This window comes from Ipomoea nil, unplaced genomic scaffold, assembly GCF_001879475.1.
Source record: "Ipomoea nil cultivar Tokyo-kokei standard unplaced genomic scaffold, Asagao_1.1 scaffold0813, whole genome shotgun sequence".
NCBI lineage: Eukaryota > Viridiplantae > Streptophyta > Magnoliopsida > Solanales > Convolvulaceae > Ipomoea > Ipomoea nil.
In genome coordinates, this window is record NW_017617241.1 from 561,704 (window position 1) to 580,060 (window position 18,357).

Sequence of the window (18,357 nt, forward strand, 5' to 3'; positions counted from 1 at the left end):
GATCAACGTGCATACGTATGAATACATGTATGAAACCCATAACCGCAGTTACGCATAGGTTTGTATGTGTGAAAATGTGAAATTGTAAACAGGAAAAGGAATCAGAAATAGAATTGGAGTGAAATTGATAACCTTAGAGACGATGAACAATCGTATATTGTGACAGTGTAGGATTTGCTGCGAAGAAGGTATAGTCCAAAGGAAACGGGAACTCGCGGGAAAAGCGCATATGTTATTTTGAAAGCAATTTGTAACGCACATAGTCCTATTGTATTTGCATAAGATAATATTAAAGATCTAACTTTATCTTGAATTTTTTTTTTAATGCTTCTGACTTTATTATAATGTAGTATCTGTTCATAATTATTTTCTCTTGAATTCCTATTTTAATAACACATTTATGTGATTACAGTGTTTGGATTTTGTAGGGTAACATGTAATCTAATTGAGTCAATAATTTACACAATAGATAATAAATTTAACGGGGTAGTGGACCACATGAACCAACAGTGACAGATGGATTCACTAGGCAAATCTGATTACATTGTGAAAATAAGATCATACCAACTTACACTTGTCATGTTGCATGACATTATAGTTGTTTGTCAGACCGAGTGGCCATATTTACCCATTAGAGTCCGCACATATAAGCATTGCTTCACTTACTATCTAATAGCGAGTCATAGTATAAATATAACTAGTTTCTTGTATCTTGAACCATCTTTTACTTTATATTATAAATCGTACTAAGCTTGTTATGCCGGGGTTGTTCGACGCACCTTGAGTTGATCATTATTCCCCATCACCTTGACTTGTGCAATAATAAGCACACTTTCTTGATCATTATCCTGATCACCTTTCATATAATTTACAATATTATATGAGTTTTGTGAAATACTATACACGATACTTGCTAGTATATATAAAGACAGTTTGGAGAGTTATTATATCTATTATGTATTTGTTTGTTTTTCCATTATGATGCTAATAAAAATTTTAAAAATTGTCAAATTATTAGGCAATGAAATGTGATTTTGGACAATCAAAGTCGAGTTGGTTGACAATCATAAGAATTCTCAAAATCGATCCTTAATAAGAGATGTTTATTGAATTTATTGATTCGAACTTATTAGTACATTTTCAAATAACGACTAGGATAATTTACGAAAACGTGACTTCTTTACCCTTTATAAAAGTTCCTTGGGTTAGGGTGCACGGTGTTATCGTGCACCTATACCTCAACACTGTAGGCTTATTCAGTTCATTACCTGAAATCTCGAGGGTTTATGCGCAGTCCCCAGTCTCCGGCAGCGAAGTGATCACTTCTCATCACCATCATCATGAGGCTCCTCCAAACCCTAGCTAGTATGCTCCCTCCATTGAAGCTTAGCCCTCAGATAGAGCGCCAAATCAGTGCTGAGCTAATTCTGAATTTCTGATTCACTTTTTTCAATACATTTTCAGGTAATAACCGTTTGCTGCTTCGAGGCGTCGGGCGAAGATTCTTCGCGGCGTCGCCTGAGGAGTACGCCAAGCGAAATTATGCCAACAATGACTCCGAGTACAACACCGTTATAACCTCCATCACCTCTCAGCGAAGGTGACTGCATTTCTGAACATTATTTATTTAATTTTATGTGTACATATAATTTCGGTCTGTAAATTTAAGGTGCATTTGTGTGATACGAGCAGACATTATTTGCTGAGGGATGTGTATGATGACATGATGCTGGATGGTGTAAAGCCAGAGAGGGATACATTTCATTCGCTGATAGTGGGGACTATGAAAGGTGCTCGATTGCAAGATGCACTGTTTTTCAAGGATGAAATGAAAGCCATGGGTTTGGTTCCAGATGTATGTGTACTCTAATTAGCAAGTGCTAGTGTTATCAGTTTGTCTTAACTATTTGAACATTTCCTTTTATGGATTTCTGTAGTGGCAACTCATTAGGAGAGTATTCATTATGAATTTGAAGTAATGCCTGTTCTCTGCTCCCTTCTTGTCTGAAACTTGGGGGATATTAATAATTAATATATGCATTATAGATGTTGCATCTTAACTGCACTCTATCACACATGCTACACATACAAACATAAAGAAACAATCCATAACAAAGTAAGACTGATGTTTTTTCCCCTTAAATTTGTATTATTAAAACATCTTAGTGAGTTAGTGCAGGTGGACTATGAAATATTATCTTGAACTTTTTCTCTCCTCTAATTTAATGTTCTCTGTAAATGAATTATACTTCCTCACCTCATTATCCATTTATATCAGTAAACAACCATGTTAAGCATTACCAGCTTGGGTGAGTTTACTGGATAGATGTCTAATTTTTTGCACTCAACGTTTGATCATTGCATTCTAGATTTAGCATTTTTGGTGATATCACATGTGATCAACAATGGTCTTTGCTTTATTCCATAGGTTGCTTTGTACAACTTCTTGATTTCTACCTGTGGCAAATGCAAGAACTCTGATCAAGCAATCCGGGTATGCCCACTTTTCTTATCTTATCAATCTCTGAATAATTTCTAACTTTAGTGATATTTATTTTGTTCTCTGTCTTTAATTTGAAGCATAGGTTTTAGAAGAAATGAAACGATCAGAAGTCAAGCCATCTGGACAAACCTATGTCTGTCTACTTAATGCATGTGCAGCTGAAGGTCGACTAGATCAAGTGTAAGAAATTTTTTTGATGTTCTGATATTCCCTTCTAATAAATATTATTTTGAAACTTGTGGATGTGTAATGGTAAGAAAGGTTAAACTAGCTAGAGTCATGTTACAGATGCCTGGATCAGGAAATTTTCAGCAATCTACTGAAATAATATTCATTTGACCAAACGGTTTCCATTTTGTTGTTTCTTGCCAAAAAATACTTTTCCACTTGTAATTTGAACTTATGTCATGTGCCTTAGTATTTGGTCTGTTGTGAAGCCTATTTGGCTATGAGCTTTGGTTTGTTTGGTCACTGGCAAGGCTGAACACACAAGCGCATGTTTATTCTCATTAGCATCCAATTCAGAACTTCTTAATGTCGCAGATATGCAATTGTTCGAGATATGACTGCAGCTGCTGTGGGTTTGAACAAATATTGCTATGCTGGACTTATAGCTGCTCACAAGAATCAGGAACCTCTTGCTGATGATGTAGCTTCTAAAGTAATGTGCAATTAAACCTACATACTCTAACAAGTTTTGATTGATTCATACATTTCAATTATCCTGATTCATTTTCTTTTGTGGGGAAGATTATTGAGCTTGTTGAGCAGTCAAAGAGTTGGTCAGAGGTTGAAGCTCCGAGAGATATTCCTCAAAGATTTATGACAATTACTTCTGAAGAAGAACTTTACCACACCCCTACTGCTGAGTTTGTAAATCGACGTGCATTCTTGAATAAGCAGTTAACTGTGTACCATGTTGCATTTCATGCTTGTGCGGATCTGAAAAATGTGGAGGTACTTTAGCTACATTGTCAAGATTCTGTGCTCTTCCCTTTCTACATGGCTTATCCATAATTGCATTCAATCCACTTGGAGTGGAGCTCTCTTCTTTTCCAAACTAACTGCAGATAGCATGCATGCATTATTGACAAGCCATTTTGCCTTGTTTTATACTTTATTCAAGGTAAACAAATACATTGCCTTTTAGTTAGCTAGGTGTGTATCCTATCATAGCCATCCTTGTACAAAATGTATGAGACCCTTTTTTGAAAGATCTAAGAGATATTCTGTACTTTAAAAAAAAAAAAAAAACACCCTTGATTCATAATAATGTCGGACTCACTCTATCCCATTTTAGTCTTGTTTACTATTCATTGGTCAAACAAACTCTTCTCTTATTTGCTTTAATGTTTTTTCATATATATATATATATATATTTTAAATTTGAGTATTTGTATTTAATAGTACTTTTAATGCAGTTTCTAAATATATAATTTTGTTATATACTAATACTAAATTAAATAGTACACAAAATTGAATTGTAAATGACTTGAGTCAAGACTCGTTAAACCAAACAAACAAAATCGGACAGAGGGAGTAGTAGTTTACATCTTCATTGTATCTTTGGACATTGGCAAACTCTTCTGTTCTTAATTTGATACTCTCTCTTTTTCTGCACCACCCCCCCCCCCCCCCCCCCCCCCCCAAAAAAAAAAAAAAAAAAAGATACTTTTTTTTCAGTTACTATGTAATCATTGCCATAAACTTTAAATAATTCTTCCTTTTAAACAATAAAAAAAAGAAAGAAAGAAAGAAGAATAATAAAGAAAGAAAAAAACCTCCCCTAAATCATCAACTTAATTTGGAGACCATTAGTCTACTATTTATGGTTCAACTTTAAGCCAATATCTTAACCTATACTGTGTAATACCCATTAACTCGATCCATTTTACATTTTAAGCTATAATCCTGTTTACCTTTAACTTTTCCTACTTGGGTGTATCTGTCTTTTCATTGTTGTGATGGCAGCTTACCTGTCTGAAAAGGGATCCTTATCCACTCAGTGTTTCCTCATGTTTAAGGATTTCTATTTCATGTTATATTGTTATGGCAAAAATATCTATGTAGTCAGTCATTTGGTTCATTTCTCATAGGTCAATTTGGTCCAAATTCTGTTTATCCATGGCAGGCTATTGATACACTTCATCAGATGCTTGAAAAGGATGGTAAAACACCTGATGTGTTCATCCTGATGCAACTCATGAGGTACGTTATTGTCAAAGCACTTACATATTACTTGTACTTTAATATTGTCAGTGTATTGTGCAAGCTCATTTTATTAAGTTTGAAGGACTTTTCAGTTTAAATTGTATGTAGAAAAAGCACTCCAGATAGATGCACACAATTTTTATATGGGAGTAATATGTATATAATTATGTTAAGTTGTTAACAACCCAGTTGGAGATTAACCAACCACATCAGAGGCGGGAAAAGGGTATACATAACATGTGGAATGGTGGAAGGGTTATGGTAAGACCTCAGAACAGGAATCCAAAATACAGCTTTTAGCAGATAGAATGAATGTCTTAAGCTATTAATCTAGATTCTTTGACCAATAGAGCTACTGAGCTAGAAACCAGAAGCTTAAGAGCTTAATCTTTTTGTGAACAGGCACATATGTTGTTTTATATTATATTTACCCTCAACAAACCAACATGTTCATATGTAAATATGGTGTAATATGCTGCATGTCAAATTCAGACCTCACATTGGTTAGTGTCAAGTTGCATTCTCAAACATATTGCATGCACAGCTGCCCCTTTGGGGTGCTGAAAGTACTTGAAATATGAATACTACATTATCAACTCAAGTGTCTTAAATTTGTTTTGAAAGCTGTGTTCATCTTTATTTATTTTATTTTATTTTTGATCATTCTTGGTTCTTCTGAATCTTGTGCACACTGGTGTTGGGGAAACCTGTTCTGGTGATTTTGCTAAAGTTTGCAGTACCAAAATTTGATTGCAATATACATGCAGGTGCTATCTACATACAGGGGACTTAGATCGTGGTCTTAAAGTTTTTGAGGACTACATGAACTCTGAAAGACCACCCATTATAGAGCTTTATGTGGTATGTTTTAAAATAAAATGAATGAAACTGCTTGCATGTCCTCGTCTTTTTTTTTTTTTTTTCCTCATAGCTCATGAATTAGCTCTGTTTTCTGTTGTGTTTCTGTATTTCCGGATGAATGCAACTAATAAACATTTTCTTTTTGAAAGACTCTGATAGAAGGAGCAATGGTTGGGTATACTACCAGAGGAATGCAAATTGCTCAGGACACGCTGGTACACTTTTGAGATCTTATTGCATTATTATGATTATCTATAATTTTATTTATTTTGGCTGTTATTTTTCAAAATAGTCACAGTTTGCTTGTATGTCTTTCTTCAGTTAGCAATGAATCAAAGGAATTTTACCCTGAGCCCAAAGATGGGAACTGATCTCCTCCTTGCAGCTGCTGGTGAAAAGGTTGGAGAAGAAAATTATGTTACTCCTGTGTTACTTATCATTGGATAATATTACTCTGAGACACTAGTCTCAACCCTTCTCTATGCTCATTAATTTTGGCAGTCTTTTAATAATATCTATCTGATAATTGCTTGCAGAGTGGCGGATATACAGTTGCCAATTTACTTTGGGACTTGATGGTGGGGCGCAATGTTAATATCTCACTTCATGCTGTTGAGGCATATTACCAAGGGCTGAAGGTAAGAAATCTTTCTTACTCTGTTCATGACAAACCTGATTGTCATTATTTCTATAATTGTTATGAAATGAAGGTTCTAAAGTCGTACATACCGAATTCACTATATTGCAAATTGGCTTCTGGCTGTATGTACTTATATTTTTTTAAATGCAAAAACTTGTAAATTCAGGACCGAGAGGTACCAGCAGATGATCCACGGCGGATGCTTGTAGAGAAAACATATAATGATCTGAAAAGAAGGTTTGGAAGAAGAACTTACTAGGTAGGAGAGAAGGTGAACTCAAGGAACAGTTGGTCCACTTTTTACCTTTATTCTGCTATCATTTGTTTCCTCTTTTTGAACTTGACAAGGCAAGTGCTGTCACTCTAGGTGATAGATTGATTTTATGGTTCATACAAGGAAACAACTTTACTTAGGAACACTCCTTTTATGGTTCTTTAGAATGAATGTCATTATAATTTTATCATGAATTTCACAGCCTAGCTGAAAATTGATTTTCCTGGAACTGAACATCAGGATTGTGTCCCATTTGTATGTAGATTTTCAGTTACAAAAAAAGACTAGCCGAATTAGGCTTTAAACCTTTGTTATACCATGCAAGGTGAACTCTGGTCTTAAATTGTGTATTTTTAGTATTGAAATTGTGAACATCTAGAATATAAATTATGTTTTCAAATTTTGAGAATTTATGAATACAGAGTCGTCATCACAAATTGTGAATATTTAGTACGTAAATTATATATCTTTGAACTCGGATCCACAGAATAATTTGCCGGCTTTAAAGGACCCATTGAAGATTCCACATGTAGAGGACATCAATTGAAATTGGAGAGCCAAGCAAAACTTTAGTGTGCTACTGTTCTCCATAAAATTGAACGGTTCATGCTCTCGCATTGATTCATTAGACTACTTGTAGTAGTCCCGTCTATAAACCAAAAATAAAACAAACAGACAAAATCAGGCAGAATATTAAAACAAAAAATGCTGATGTTTTATCATGCACATATTCTCCACATGAGGGTTGGACTTGACGCTCTCAAATCGCATGTCTAGAAGGCTTCAAGCAGTTCTTAGGGAAGGCCGAATACATGCTGCAGCTCATATCAATGTCGACCCTTAGGGACACTGCATGAAGTACCCTGCTACACCAGACATGTGACACCTCTGGCAATTGGAGTTGAATCATCAGTTATCAACCATTACGGAGCTTCTTAGCATTTTCAACCGCTTCAATGTAGAAATACAATCGCCATAGTGTTACATTATCCTGCAATACACCCACAGCGAACACCTAAGCCTTAGGGTCCGGTAACTAACTATCATCCACATTCACATTTTGTACTTTTTATTTACCTCTTTTTCCAAATCAATATGTATCTCATGGCATGAATTTGCATTCGATTTCCTATGACGCTGTATAATCTTCACAACACTGTCAAGATTCCTTGGTGGCAAGTTCTTTATCATCCTTTGGAGCTGTTGTTTCTCAGAAAGGGTCATCAACCTGCCAATTATCCCAAGGTGGCAACTTTTAACACAATAAGTAACAAGCAACAAAAAGCCATCTGTGGGCCCAGTGCACATCTAAATACCCCATCCACCCCCCTCCTCCATCCGACCTTGTCACTCAAAACCCAACCCTGCTTACTTAAAAATCCACTACTTAGAAGTGTTCTACGCAGATGACAGATCATACTTTGTCATGCCTCCCCTGTGGGTTGTTCCAGAATCCAACCTGGCTCTGCTATTTGACAGATCATATTTGTCTTTCCATTATATCTTATTTCCTTCCACACACAATAGGGATAATATTGTGCAAAGCTGGACTACAGTTACAAACTCACAGAGTTGACATATCATGTTTCAATGATTTGAAAGAGATAATGTCTCATCACAACTGTAGAAAATCATGGAAGCACACCTTTTTGACCACAATAATCTCCCAGATCTTACAAGATAGATTTATACCACAGGTAAAATGATAACCAATCCAGTAACCAACTTAAACTTTCCTAGAAGTTGCAAAACAAAATAGATATGGGATAAGCAAAATGCTAACTAAGCAAATGACAAAATATTCTGTTGGAAACTAATACTCCATACTATACAGAGAGGAAAAATAACCTAACCCTCATCACTGTTGAGAGAATTATTACCTGCACTTTGACATCACAATATCAAGTAGTTCTTCAAGTTTCTGCTCCATTTTCTCAAGCTGCCAAAAGTAACATTGAGATCAACAATCATATTTCCTGATTGTTGTAGAATGAAAGAGCAATGGCTGTGTGGGGCTTCAAAAAGAGAAAATTTAATTACCATTACTGAAAGATCATCTGAATGCTTCTTAAGCACTTCCTCAACAGTTGAACTGTCATTCTGGAGGAGGAATGGCAAATCATCAACCTGAAAAAGTCAGCAAAGATCAATTAATTAAGGAATATACCAAAACTTCATGGACATAAAATGATTTGTGGACAAGTCATATTGCATGCACAGATTGGAAGAAAGTCATCAAACTCAGTCCATAAAACACCCTGGGGACAAACACACTGGAAAACACCATAGTAAAGGTGGTCTTACGTCTTGATCTTCTTTAGCAGCTCCAACATTTATACCTAAAAGGCAATCACTATTTTTCTCATTCATTAGCAAAGACTCTGTTCCCTTGTCGCCATCAGGTCTGCAGGCATTGTGGAAAGGCTGGCAGAAAATGGTCCAAGAATAGTAAATTATATATATTGATTGGGTAAGTGAAGCATATGAAACAACAAACAGCTAATAGCCTAATACCTTTGTCCCCTCTGGACTAGATCTCCCCTGAGGGGCTTCAGTATGGGATTCAGTACATCTATTCTCAGTATTGTTGGATATTTCTCCTCTTGATGCTGAGACACCAACATCTTGACAATCTGAAGCCTGAATGAACCAAAATTTCAAACATAAACTTGCCAATATAAAAATGAATTAATATTTGCAAACAAATTAACAAATTTAAGAGAAAAAAAGGATTAGAAATGATAAAGAACTAAACCCTATTGAGCCATTTGTATTAATTGCAATAAATTGTGAGAAACTAAAAATCTATAAAATGTTTTTATGTTTGTAAAATTATTCTAGTAGGCAGTGATGCAATCTTTCTTCTGCCTCTCCAACGAAACCTAACTGGTTAGACTCACTACTTTCTCTACAACTGCCTCCAATGAACCTTTGCTATACTTTCAGCAAGTTAAACTAACAGGTTTGCAACAAACACAGGAATTACTAGTAGAACCAACAATACTATAGAATGCCAAATACAAAAAAGAGGTCAGTACATGAGACATGAGAGTGAATACCATTTAAAACGCTGATAATCACAACAACAACAAGTCAACAATAGACATGAAAGCAAGTGAAGACACTTACTGGCGAAGACAAAGTAGAAGGTTTGAGCTTCTTACAAGGATTCCCTTGATCAAAGTCAGATCCAGCAGAAGAACTAGTTATTAAACTCCCATTGAATCTCAGAAATGACTGTAGCCGGCATATATTAAAAACAAAATCCACCTTCTGCAATTAAAGTAACCAGTGGAAATAGATTTCACCATTAGCATATAGTAATTGAGGTTCAGATTATCTTCACTGAACATATGATTGAAGCATATTTCTTTCTAAGCCAAAACTATCATATGCAGGTACAAATGTCTTAAACAGATCAAAGAAAGGGTCATAAGAAAGTCATAGCCAATACAAAAACAGTAACCATCAGAACTATGGTTGACATTATAATGAATTTCAGATTGGAATTTATCAAAAAGAGATGTTGCATCACTTTTTTTTTTTTTTGGTGCCAAAACAATTATATATACAGTAGTCAAGCATTGGTTAGAAGTGAAATGGAGAATAAAACGTATAGGAGGCTAAAGAAAGGAGAAAAAGATTCATCACAGACCTCATCAACTTCCTCTGAAAGAGCAAAAACACCTTGACGAAGCAGTGATTTCAGCTGCACCATTTTTATCCCAGAGACTTCAGGTCCAATGCAATTAGAAAATAAGGATGAAGAACTTGCGCCATTACACTCCTTCCTGCGGTGGCTAGCCTTGTTTCCATTCAAATTTTCAGCTGATACAGGAATCTGAAGTGAAGAAGGCAGAAAATCTTCATCTTCAGATAGTAATTCCGCTATCTCACATTTATAGAAACCAAAGTAATCTGGTTCAAGGTTGTTCCATCCACTCGAAGCATCCCAGCCCATTATAGTTTCTGTAATGATACCAAATCTACTATATGCGCATGAATAAGGAGATCTGTACAGATAAACAAACCAAAACCTAAGCGTTTATGCACGGAAGTAGAAAAAAAAAAAAAAAACACAAAACAGAATCCGACCGACCTCTATTGAGCAGAGTGATCGCTGCTAGGGTTCCGATGAAGTTCCTGGTGTTTAACAAACTGATTCCGGTTAAGACGCAATCCTGAAGTTCTTAAAAAGCACTAGCGGTGAAATATAAATCGCTGCCCTGTACCTGGAGAGCATCAATTCCGATTTGCATTTATCTTATTTTGCATCTGAAATCAGGATTAAAATATGTTTGGCGCTATTTGCAATTTTGCATTCCAACTCCTAAACAGTTCATAATCTCGCCTTTGGATTTCCCCGCTTCGACCTTGAGTTTCCACGCCGTAACGCATTACGTTACATATTTCATATTTACATGTCCCCGCCGCCACTTCACCACCCCTGCCCCACAAACTTATAGAAGGCTTTGTTTGTTTGTTTTTTTTTTTTAAGAATTTTGTCATAGTCATGTAGGAGAGAGAGAATAGAGAGAAGAGGAATAAAAATAAAAAATAAAAAAACAACAAAATAGAATAAAGTCTATTCATGCGTCTAGCGGGCGCGTGCAATAGCTGGTCGTTTGCATTTTCAACACGTGGAGAAAAACATTATGCTTTGTTTCCATTTCTCAATCGGTGGACTTCACAAAATTTTTATACTTACCGGAGAAAAACACACTAAAAACCTCCCTCTTCCATTTGTGTAAAAATTGCACAGTTAATTTTTACTATTTAAAAAATCACAAAAAAAAAAAAGAAGAAGAAAAAAAGATTGGTGTAAATGCTCTAAACATACCTTAAACGTGAGACTAAAAATTTAAAGTTTTATATTATATTTTTTAAAACACCATATTATATACTTTTACATTTATTACCATTACACATTATTTTATACAATGCATAATTAGATAGATACTGAATATTATATAATTGTAATTTAACATTTTGTTACATAAATTAGCATTTTATGGGTGACAATTGCAATAGTACTTAACATTTTATTTTTTAAAATACTAATGATACATTTAAGAGCGCGTATACTTCTACTTCTTTGATCAAAACATTGAGGAGAATATAAAAATTAATATTATACTATTCCTTTGATGTAGCATGTTATAATTTTTATTTTCTTTTTTTTATTTATTTCATATTAATAAAATTAAGACATTTGATAAGAATCATGCCATTTTTCATATGAGATTACATCTAATACAACTTTTTAACCAGTTTCTTAGCTGTAGTAGTTTGTTGTTGTTCATTTTTTTCATCAGTTGCCAAGAAAATAACCGACTAATGGCCAACAAAGCCCCTATAGCTCAGTGGTAGAGCGTCAGTCTTGTAAACTGAAGGTCTGTAGTTCGATCCTGCATGGGGGCAATTTTTATGCCGAATTGGGTTGGTTTACTGGGTAAAGAGAGCACACTTTGAGTAGTAATTGAAGGGTGACAAATTGGGATGGTTACGGTTTTAGTTCCATTTCTATTTTCTACAATATTCCATTTAGTTCAAATCGCGATCATTCCTACCTATCATACACGCACAACCCAATCTTCAAATTCAAATTATGATTTTGTTTGCTCGTGGCATTTTAAGGAAAACAAATAAATGTTCACTTCAAGCTTTGCCCACACTTTGATCTACAGGAAAGCTGGCAATCACTACTCGAAGATGCACTCTAGGTGAAACTCGCCTTATCACCCTAACCCGACAAGGATAAATCACCCTTGTCCAGGCTAGTAATACACAAGAGGTACATAAAAAGAAAAAAAAAAAAAGTTTGGTGTGTATCCTAGAACTATCACCTTATTCTGTTTGGACTTCAGAAATAATTAGCAGAACCTCCCACCAAAGAAAATCTAGGGGTGTGCTCACTGTATTCAACTATGGCTGATGGAGGAAGACGACCGGTGCAGATCTCATGAACAGTGGAAAAAAGAGGGAACAGCTCCAACCATCCCCGATATCTTAGAACCTCGTACACTTCTTTTGCTGTTGACACGCCCTACATTATAAATGCGGCACAAGAATAAAAGGAAAGATCAATGGTGATCTCCAATGTCCATGGGATCTACTATATTAATCTGAATGTGAAATGGTGATCTCCTTCATAAGTTATTCATATGCAGTATTTTTTGTTAATGGTTCTTTTCATGTTCTTGGCAAGAACAGTTCAATGTACCCCATAGCAGTTTGGTGTACCTGGAGTTTTTGGCCCTGCAACATCTCGGCTTCAAGTTCATCGAAAGACCTATGCATACAGGGGTGATATATAAGCATCAGCATACAATGTAACCTTCTAATTACTTCATTGTGGACAAATACACTATAATGCAGACCTCTTTCCCCCGTTCTTTGCAAAAGCATCGGCACATTTCCTGTTTCTTCCTCCTACTGCGTTTCAAGGCACATGATCACATACCATAATTGCACCGGGAAAGAATTGAGTTTTTGTTTATACTTACAGCAAGTAGTAATCACATCTGCTACACCGCAGCTCTCAAAAAATGTGCTCTCTTTAACAGATGGGAATAGCAATTTGGAAAACGCCTTCATCTCTCTCAACCCAATTCTCATTATTGCAGCCTAGTAGACATTTGAAAAGGGCTGATTTTAGGAAATTAATAGAGGTGTAAGTTAAACAGGAATGGGAGCAAAACCATTAAACGATTTCTATCTTCGCGCCATTACCTTTGTGTTGTTTCCCATCTCCAGGCCGTCAACAAATCCTATCATGTCAGCAATGGAATAAAATGAAGAGGGAATCCATAAGTTGCAAATGAAAAGGGAACAGCACAAGCATATATACCTGCTGCCAAGGCCACAACATTTTTTAGGGTACCACATAGTTCAACCCCTTCGACATCTTGGACCTGGTGAATTGTCCAATGAAAACTCTAGATAAGATCACTGGATCTAAACACTATGATACGGCTTGCTATTAACTAATGTTCAAATGCTGTATGTACTCACAGCTGAGACCATAAAGTACGGCGTATTGAATAGCTGAACCCATTTTTGTGCAATCTCTTTGTTTTCCCTGTATCCTACTGTTGCTTCACTGAACTTCTCCACTGCAATCTGCATTTATAGCTTGAGTCGTTATCCACACTATTGGCAACTACTACAGGTGAACTAAGCACAGAATTTAAGCAACCTCATTAGCGATGTTTGCCCCCATTAGAACACAGCAGTTAATTCCAAGCTGTTCCGTGATGAGGGTGGAGATCATGCATGGACCCTCCATCTTGACCTCCATCCCTTTAATTAGAGAAATCGCTTCAGCATCTTTCCTAATCTTCCCAACTAACTTCTTGCATATGCCCTCCATGAATTGATGCGGAGTAACAAACACTAGCATATTAGCATCTCGCGCTGCAGCACAGTTTCCCCAGCAAAAGATGTCAAAGCTGTTAATGTTGCACAACATCATATGTTGTTGAATACTACATTAATTCGCTGTACCTGCGTGTTCAAGGTCAGGGTCGGCAATAACGTTCTTACCAAGCTGAATACCGGGTAGATACTTAACATTCTCCTGCACCAAAATTTGGGAGATGCCCTCCCCATATTAGAGTTAACAAAGATTGCAGGAGGCATAAGTAAACGACAAATAAGCCGAGGAGCATACATTGGTTTTGTTGATGACCTCGGATAGTTTCTCACCAGTTGGAAGCACCTCCTCGAATACCCACATCCTCACTTCATCTAAAACAGAGAAATACCCAAAATTCAAGTTCGGATCGATATTACATTATGATTTACGGCACTAAAGGGTAATACTAAGTTGGCAGTTTGGGCTGGTAATTTCGTCGAACAGTATACAGTCAGAAAAGAGAGAAATGCAAACCGTGGAAAGAGTTGAGCTTGAGGGTGTTGGATGCAATGAGCTTAGCGGCGACACTGCCCCAGTTACCGCTGCCAACAACGGTGACTCTCGATTTGTTGTTGTCCGGTGCTCCGGCGGCGTTGCCGGACGAAACATTGGCATTGGTTTCTCCGTCCAACTGCTTGGAATCTCTCGAGGGAGCCATGAAGAGAGAGATTAGAAAGGAGAATGGACGAATTGAGTAGAGAATTCAGAGAAAAGGGATATATAAATGGTGGATGTCGGGCGGAGAAGGCAGGCACGTACCGAGAGTAACAATGCGTGTGGATGTGTGATGCTAAATCCGGCGATCTGCCCTATGAATGAATGAAGACGAAATCAATCTCTTTCCATCCAACCATCCATTAAAACAACATTATTGCCGTTTTCTCTTTCGAAAATTCTAAGGTTTGGCTAGACACTTTGATTGCAATTTTAATACTGAAGTTTTAACTTTTAAGGAAGATAGAAAACAAGTGCTCGCAGTTGAAATCCAAAAAGAGTTACATTTCTTATTGTACATATAGTAAATGAAAGTATGAGCTCGGTTGATTAGGCAATTGGCTCAGTAACCACCCGCTTCTAGATTCAAGCTAGTCTGGTCAAACAATTAGCTCGATAACCATTAACCTTCTAGGTTTGAGTCGATTAGCAATTACCTAACAAAAAATACTACTCCGCAATACAAATTCATGTGATAAGTTAGACACGAGAAGTCGAGAAAATGGAATGAAAAAAAAAAAAAAAAAAAAAAAAAAGAATGCAATTGTGTGTATTGATGCTCTCCACTAGTCCACTCTTCACCAGCTTACAAAAAATGCCCCTTGGATTCTGCAAGCTTTAAGGAGCTCTGTCGAAGGGCTTAGTATCATTGTAACATGTCTCCCAGACAGCTTCCATGGCATCTCGGGCAGCAGTTTCCGAGAAGTGAGGGGTCAGTTCCTTTATCACTCGTCGCTTCACACACTCCTTCATGAGTTAGAATAGAACAAAAGTTCGTCAGAAACTAATAGGGCCAAATTGACATGTATCATAAAGACGACAAAGTTGTAACTTGTAAGGCCATCTACCTAGGATAATTCTACATGACAAAGTTTCTAACCAAAAGGGATGAAAAAAGAGATCAATTACAAATCGAGTTACTTCCAACTACCATCAGACAAAGCTAATGCGTGTACAATAGGTCACACCATACCATAATAAAGGAAAAAGGTTAAAGTATTGGCCGATTAAAAGAATGTTAAGTAACCAGACAGTAGCATAGTTAACTCACCTGTTCATGACCCCTTATCTTTAAGTTGCCTCGAAGGAACTCCCTCTTGTAATGACAATCACCGCTCAGATGGTTTGCTCTAATCTAAGATAAGTAGGCAAGGAAAGTCGGTATAATAAACAGAAGAACAGAAGCTTAAAAGGGTTAGACTCAAATTCAAACCAAAAGAGCAGTGTTTCGATGACAAACCTTACTGCAAGCAAGATGAGCGCAATCAGTCCAGTCTATATTTGCACGACAGTCATCATATGCATGAATGAGTGCGTGGATGACCACTTGGTTTACCTCGTCTTGAATGTTCATGTGGTTGCTACATACAACTACCTGAATAAAGCAAAGCCACCCGGGAATGTACCTCAGAATACAATCCAATCCAGTAAAAACACCATAAGGATTCAGTGCATAATGAAACCGGATAGATAAGCAAACAATTCTAAAAGTTGAAGACCTAAGCATCTGTTGCAACATTTTTTAGAACAGACACTTACACCCGCATATTTTCAACTAATGTCCAGCCCCGCCCCCCCCCCCCCCCCCCCTCATTCTGTATCTATAAACCTACATTGCCATTTAGGAAAAAAGCCTACAGAATTTGAGAACCAATAACTGGCAAATTTGGAAATCGAGATTATTAGCAGTATTCAGCAACTGTTTAACTGAGTGATATTGGAGTTAAACGTGATCACTACGAAGTGGAATGTGCAGAACTAATATGTGAATGGATTTAAGCAATGACTACAAAAACAAAAGGAAATGAAACAGTAAAAAGTAAAAACTAAATGGTTATGATGGATGAATATGATAGGGTGAGGATAATTACCCCTTCGCCGGGAACATAACCGCCACCGACGCTCTGATCGCAGTGTATAGCCTTAAAGAATTTCTCACCAACGCCGCAACCAGCTTTCTCCATATGCTCCCTCAAAAACTTCACCATTGGAGCTGGAGTGCATATCACAGTTGAAAATGGAAACGAAAATACACATTTGCGCACATGTCAGAATCCAAAACCTTAAACCCTACAAATTATATTAAAAAATTCTGAAAATTAAGAGAGGTAAAAATCATGATAGATAGTTTACTTCTAAGGCTCTTTTGAATCATGCCTTGGCATTCTTCCACCGTCTTTCCGCCTTTCACAGCAGAAGACTTGCCGTCGGAGGCGATACCGGTACCCGCCTCCTTACCTGTTTCCATTGGTTTTGCTCAGAGACGAGCAAGGAGCAGTGATGCCAGTGATTTTCCCAGTTGAGCTTTTTCGGGCCGGGTGCTTTAATTTCAGCCCAATTGGGCAATAGGCCCCAGGGACTCATTAGGCGCAAATTATGCCATGGAATCGTGTTCACCGAGAATGGTGAACACAAGGCAAAACGACATCGTTTTTAGGCAAAAAAAAAAAAATTCGCGGATGTGGAGTTAACGGCGCGCATTTGATCAAATTATGAATTTTCTGTTATGAGATTATGAATTTTATGAAAATTCATAATCTCATAACAGAAAATTCATAATCGCATAACAGAAAATTCATAATCTCACAACTGAAAATTCATAATCTCATAACAGAAAATTCATAATCTTATAACAGAAAATTCATAATCTCATGGTTCCAAAGTGAATGTGTATGCATGATTCCAAAGTGAATGTGCAGGCATGGATTCATAATTTATGAATGTCCGTGATTTCGGATGGGAATATGTTGGCATGGTTCCAAAGTGAATGTGCAGGCATGAATTCATAATTTATGAATGTCCGAAATTATGAATGTAATGACAATTCATAATCTCATAACAGAAAATTCATAATCGCATAACAGAAAATTCATAATCTCATAACTGAAAATTCATAATCTCATAACAGAAAATTCATAATCTTATAACAGAAAATTCATAATCTCATGGTTCCAAAGTGAATGTGTAGGCATGGTTCCAAAGTGAATGTGCAGGCATGGATTCATAATTTATGAATGTCCGTGATTTCGGACGGGAATGTGTAGGCATGGTTCCAAAGTGAATGTGCAGGCATGAATTCATAATTTATGAATGTCCAAAATCTTTGTTCACCTCAAATTAAAGTGAAACCGCAAAATGTGAAAATAAAGAAGAAAAGTCACGCAATTAAAAAAAAAAAAAAAAAAAAGATAACGGTGTACTAACACCGTTGGAACCGTGTTCACCATTCTAACGTCTGCTCATTAGGCAAATTATTGCTTAGACCATGATTCAAAACCACATCGTTAAATTTTAGAGCATCCACATCAGTGGATATTAGGGAGATAATGTCAGATGAACTATTTTTGGGTGGGGATAATAACAAATGTGGGGTGGGGTTATTTGGGGAGATATTTGTCCTGCAAGTTAAGGGTTAATGTCAGAAAAAAACAAAAAAAAAAAAAACAAACAAACACTGGCTGTGCGCAAATGCACGCGCCCGTGTAGCGCGTCAGGCACGCTGACAGCGCGCCTGACGCGACAGATTTTTATTATTATTTTTTTTTTCAAATTTTGTTTTGTTATTTATTTTTTCTTTTTTTTTCTCTACCCTCCCACATTCTCTTTCCTAATCACTCTTACATTATCTCCCAAATCTCCCCAACTAATGTGAATGCTCTTATGAGTTATAATAATATACTTTATGAGTTTATATATTAGAATAATGAAACTTCTAAAATAAGATAATGTATTTTATG

The 18,357-nt window shown here is 36.5% G+C and overlaps 4 protein-coding genes and 1 non-coding gene across 9 annotated transcripts; 2 read left to right on the forward strand and 3 right to left on the reverse strand.

The window, feature by feature from the left end:
* Nucleotides 1-1,212: 1,212 nt before the first annotated feature.
* On the forward strand, nucleotides 1,213-6,803 carry LOC109178324 (pentatricopeptide repeat-containing protein At4g35850, mitochondrial). Its single transcript, XM_019327956.1, has 13 exons — nucleotides 1,213-1,365; nucleotides 1,465-1,600; nucleotides 1,693-1,855; nucleotides 2,429-2,494; nucleotides 2,586-2,683; nucleotides 3,047-3,164; nucleotides 3,254-3,460; nucleotides 4,635-4,711; nucleotides 5,482-5,575; nucleotides 5,725-5,790; nucleotides 5,897-5,974; nucleotides 6,112-6,213; nucleotides 6,382-6,803. Exons 1-13 carry the CDS (start codon nucleotides 1,341-1,343, stop codon nucleotides 6,472-6,474), a joined length of 1,323 nt encoding a protein of 440 aa, XP_019183501.1. The 5' UTR covers nucleotides 1,213-1,340; the 3' UTR covers nucleotides 6,475-6,803.
* Nucleotides 6,804-7,008: 205 nt separating this feature from the next.
* LOC109178325 lies at nucleotides 7,009-10,871 on the reverse strand. Of its 3 annotated transcripts, none has more exons than XM_019327958.1 (9): nucleotides 10,589-10,871; nucleotides 10,145-10,458; nucleotides 9,619-9,762; nucleotides 9,004-9,129; nucleotides 8,794-8,913; nucleotides 8,530-8,616; nucleotides 8,370-8,428; nucleotides 7,567-7,717; nucleotides 7,009-7,480 (listed from the first exon to the last, which is right to left on the reverse strand). In XM_019327958.1, the coding sequence occupies exons 2-9, from the start codon at nucleotides 10,448-10,450 to the stop codon at nucleotides 7,406-7,408; spliced, it is 1,068 nt and encodes a 355-aa protein (XP_019183503.1). In that variant the 5' UTR covers nucleotides 10,451-10,458; nucleotides 10,589-10,871; the 3' UTR covers nucleotides 7,009-7,405. The 3 variants fall into 3 exon arrangements, with proteins under 3 accessions (XP_019183503.1, XP_019183502.1, XP_019183504.1); XM_019327957.1 differs by having other exon boundaries at nucleotides 10,145-10,502; XM_019327959.1 differs by lacking the exon at nucleotides 9,619-9,762 and having other exon boundaries at nucleotides 10,145-10,502.
* Nucleotides 10,872-11,838: 967 nt separating this feature from the next.
* On the forward strand, nucleotides 11,839-11,910 carry TRNAT-UGU. The gene has a single exon. It is a non-coding gene; the product is annotated as a tRNA-Thr (tRNA).
* A 170-nt stretch (nucleotides 11,911-12,080) lies between these two features.
* LOC109178282 (glycerol-3-phosphate dehydrogenase [NAD(+)]) lies at nucleotides 12,081-14,807 on the reverse strand. 3 transcript variants are annotated; one of them, XM_019327904.1, is made up of 12 exons: nucleotides 14,381-14,807; nucleotides 14,162-14,238; nucleotides 13,996-14,068; nucleotides 13,688-13,905; nucleotides 13,504-13,611; nucleotides 13,340-13,403; nucleotides 13,222-13,259; nucleotides 12,996-13,116; nucleotides 12,870-12,924; nucleotides 12,733-12,781; nucleotides 12,336-12,535; nucleotides 12,081-12,232 (listed from the first exon to the last, which is right to left on the reverse strand). In XM_019327904.1, exons 1-11 carry the CDS (start codon nucleotides 14,562-14,564, stop codon nucleotides 12,353-12,355), a joined length of 1,170 nt encoding a protein of 389 aa, XP_019183449.1. In that variant the 5' UTR covers nucleotides 14,565-14,807; the 3' UTR covers nucleotides 12,081-12,232; nucleotides 12,336-12,352. The 3 variants fall into 3 exon arrangements, with proteins under 3 accessions (XP_019183449.1, XP_019183450.1, XP_019183448.1); XM_019327905.1 differs by having other exon boundaries at nucleotides 12,081-12,535; nucleotides 14,381-14,548; nucleotides 14,666-14,779; XM_019327903.1 differs by having other exon boundaries at nucleotides 12,081-12,535.
* An 83-nt stretch (nucleotides 14,808-14,890) lies between these two features.
* On the reverse strand, nucleotides 14,891-16,938 carry LOC109178285 (mitochondrial inner membrane protease ATP23 homolog). The gene is made up of 5 exons (XM_019327910.1): nucleotides 16,754-16,938; nucleotides 16,492-16,613; nucleotides 15,861-15,995; nucleotides 15,672-15,755; nucleotides 14,891-15,367 (listed from the first exon to the last, which is right to left on the reverse strand). The coding sequence occupies exons 1-5, from the start codon at nucleotides 16,866-16,868 to the stop codon at nucleotides 15,239-15,241; spliced, it is 585 nt and encodes a 194-aa protein (XP_019183455.1). The 5' UTR covers nucleotides 16,869-16,938; the 3' UTR covers nucleotides 14,891-15,238.
* Between the last annotated feature and the right edge of the window lie 1,419 nt (nucleotides 16,939-18,357).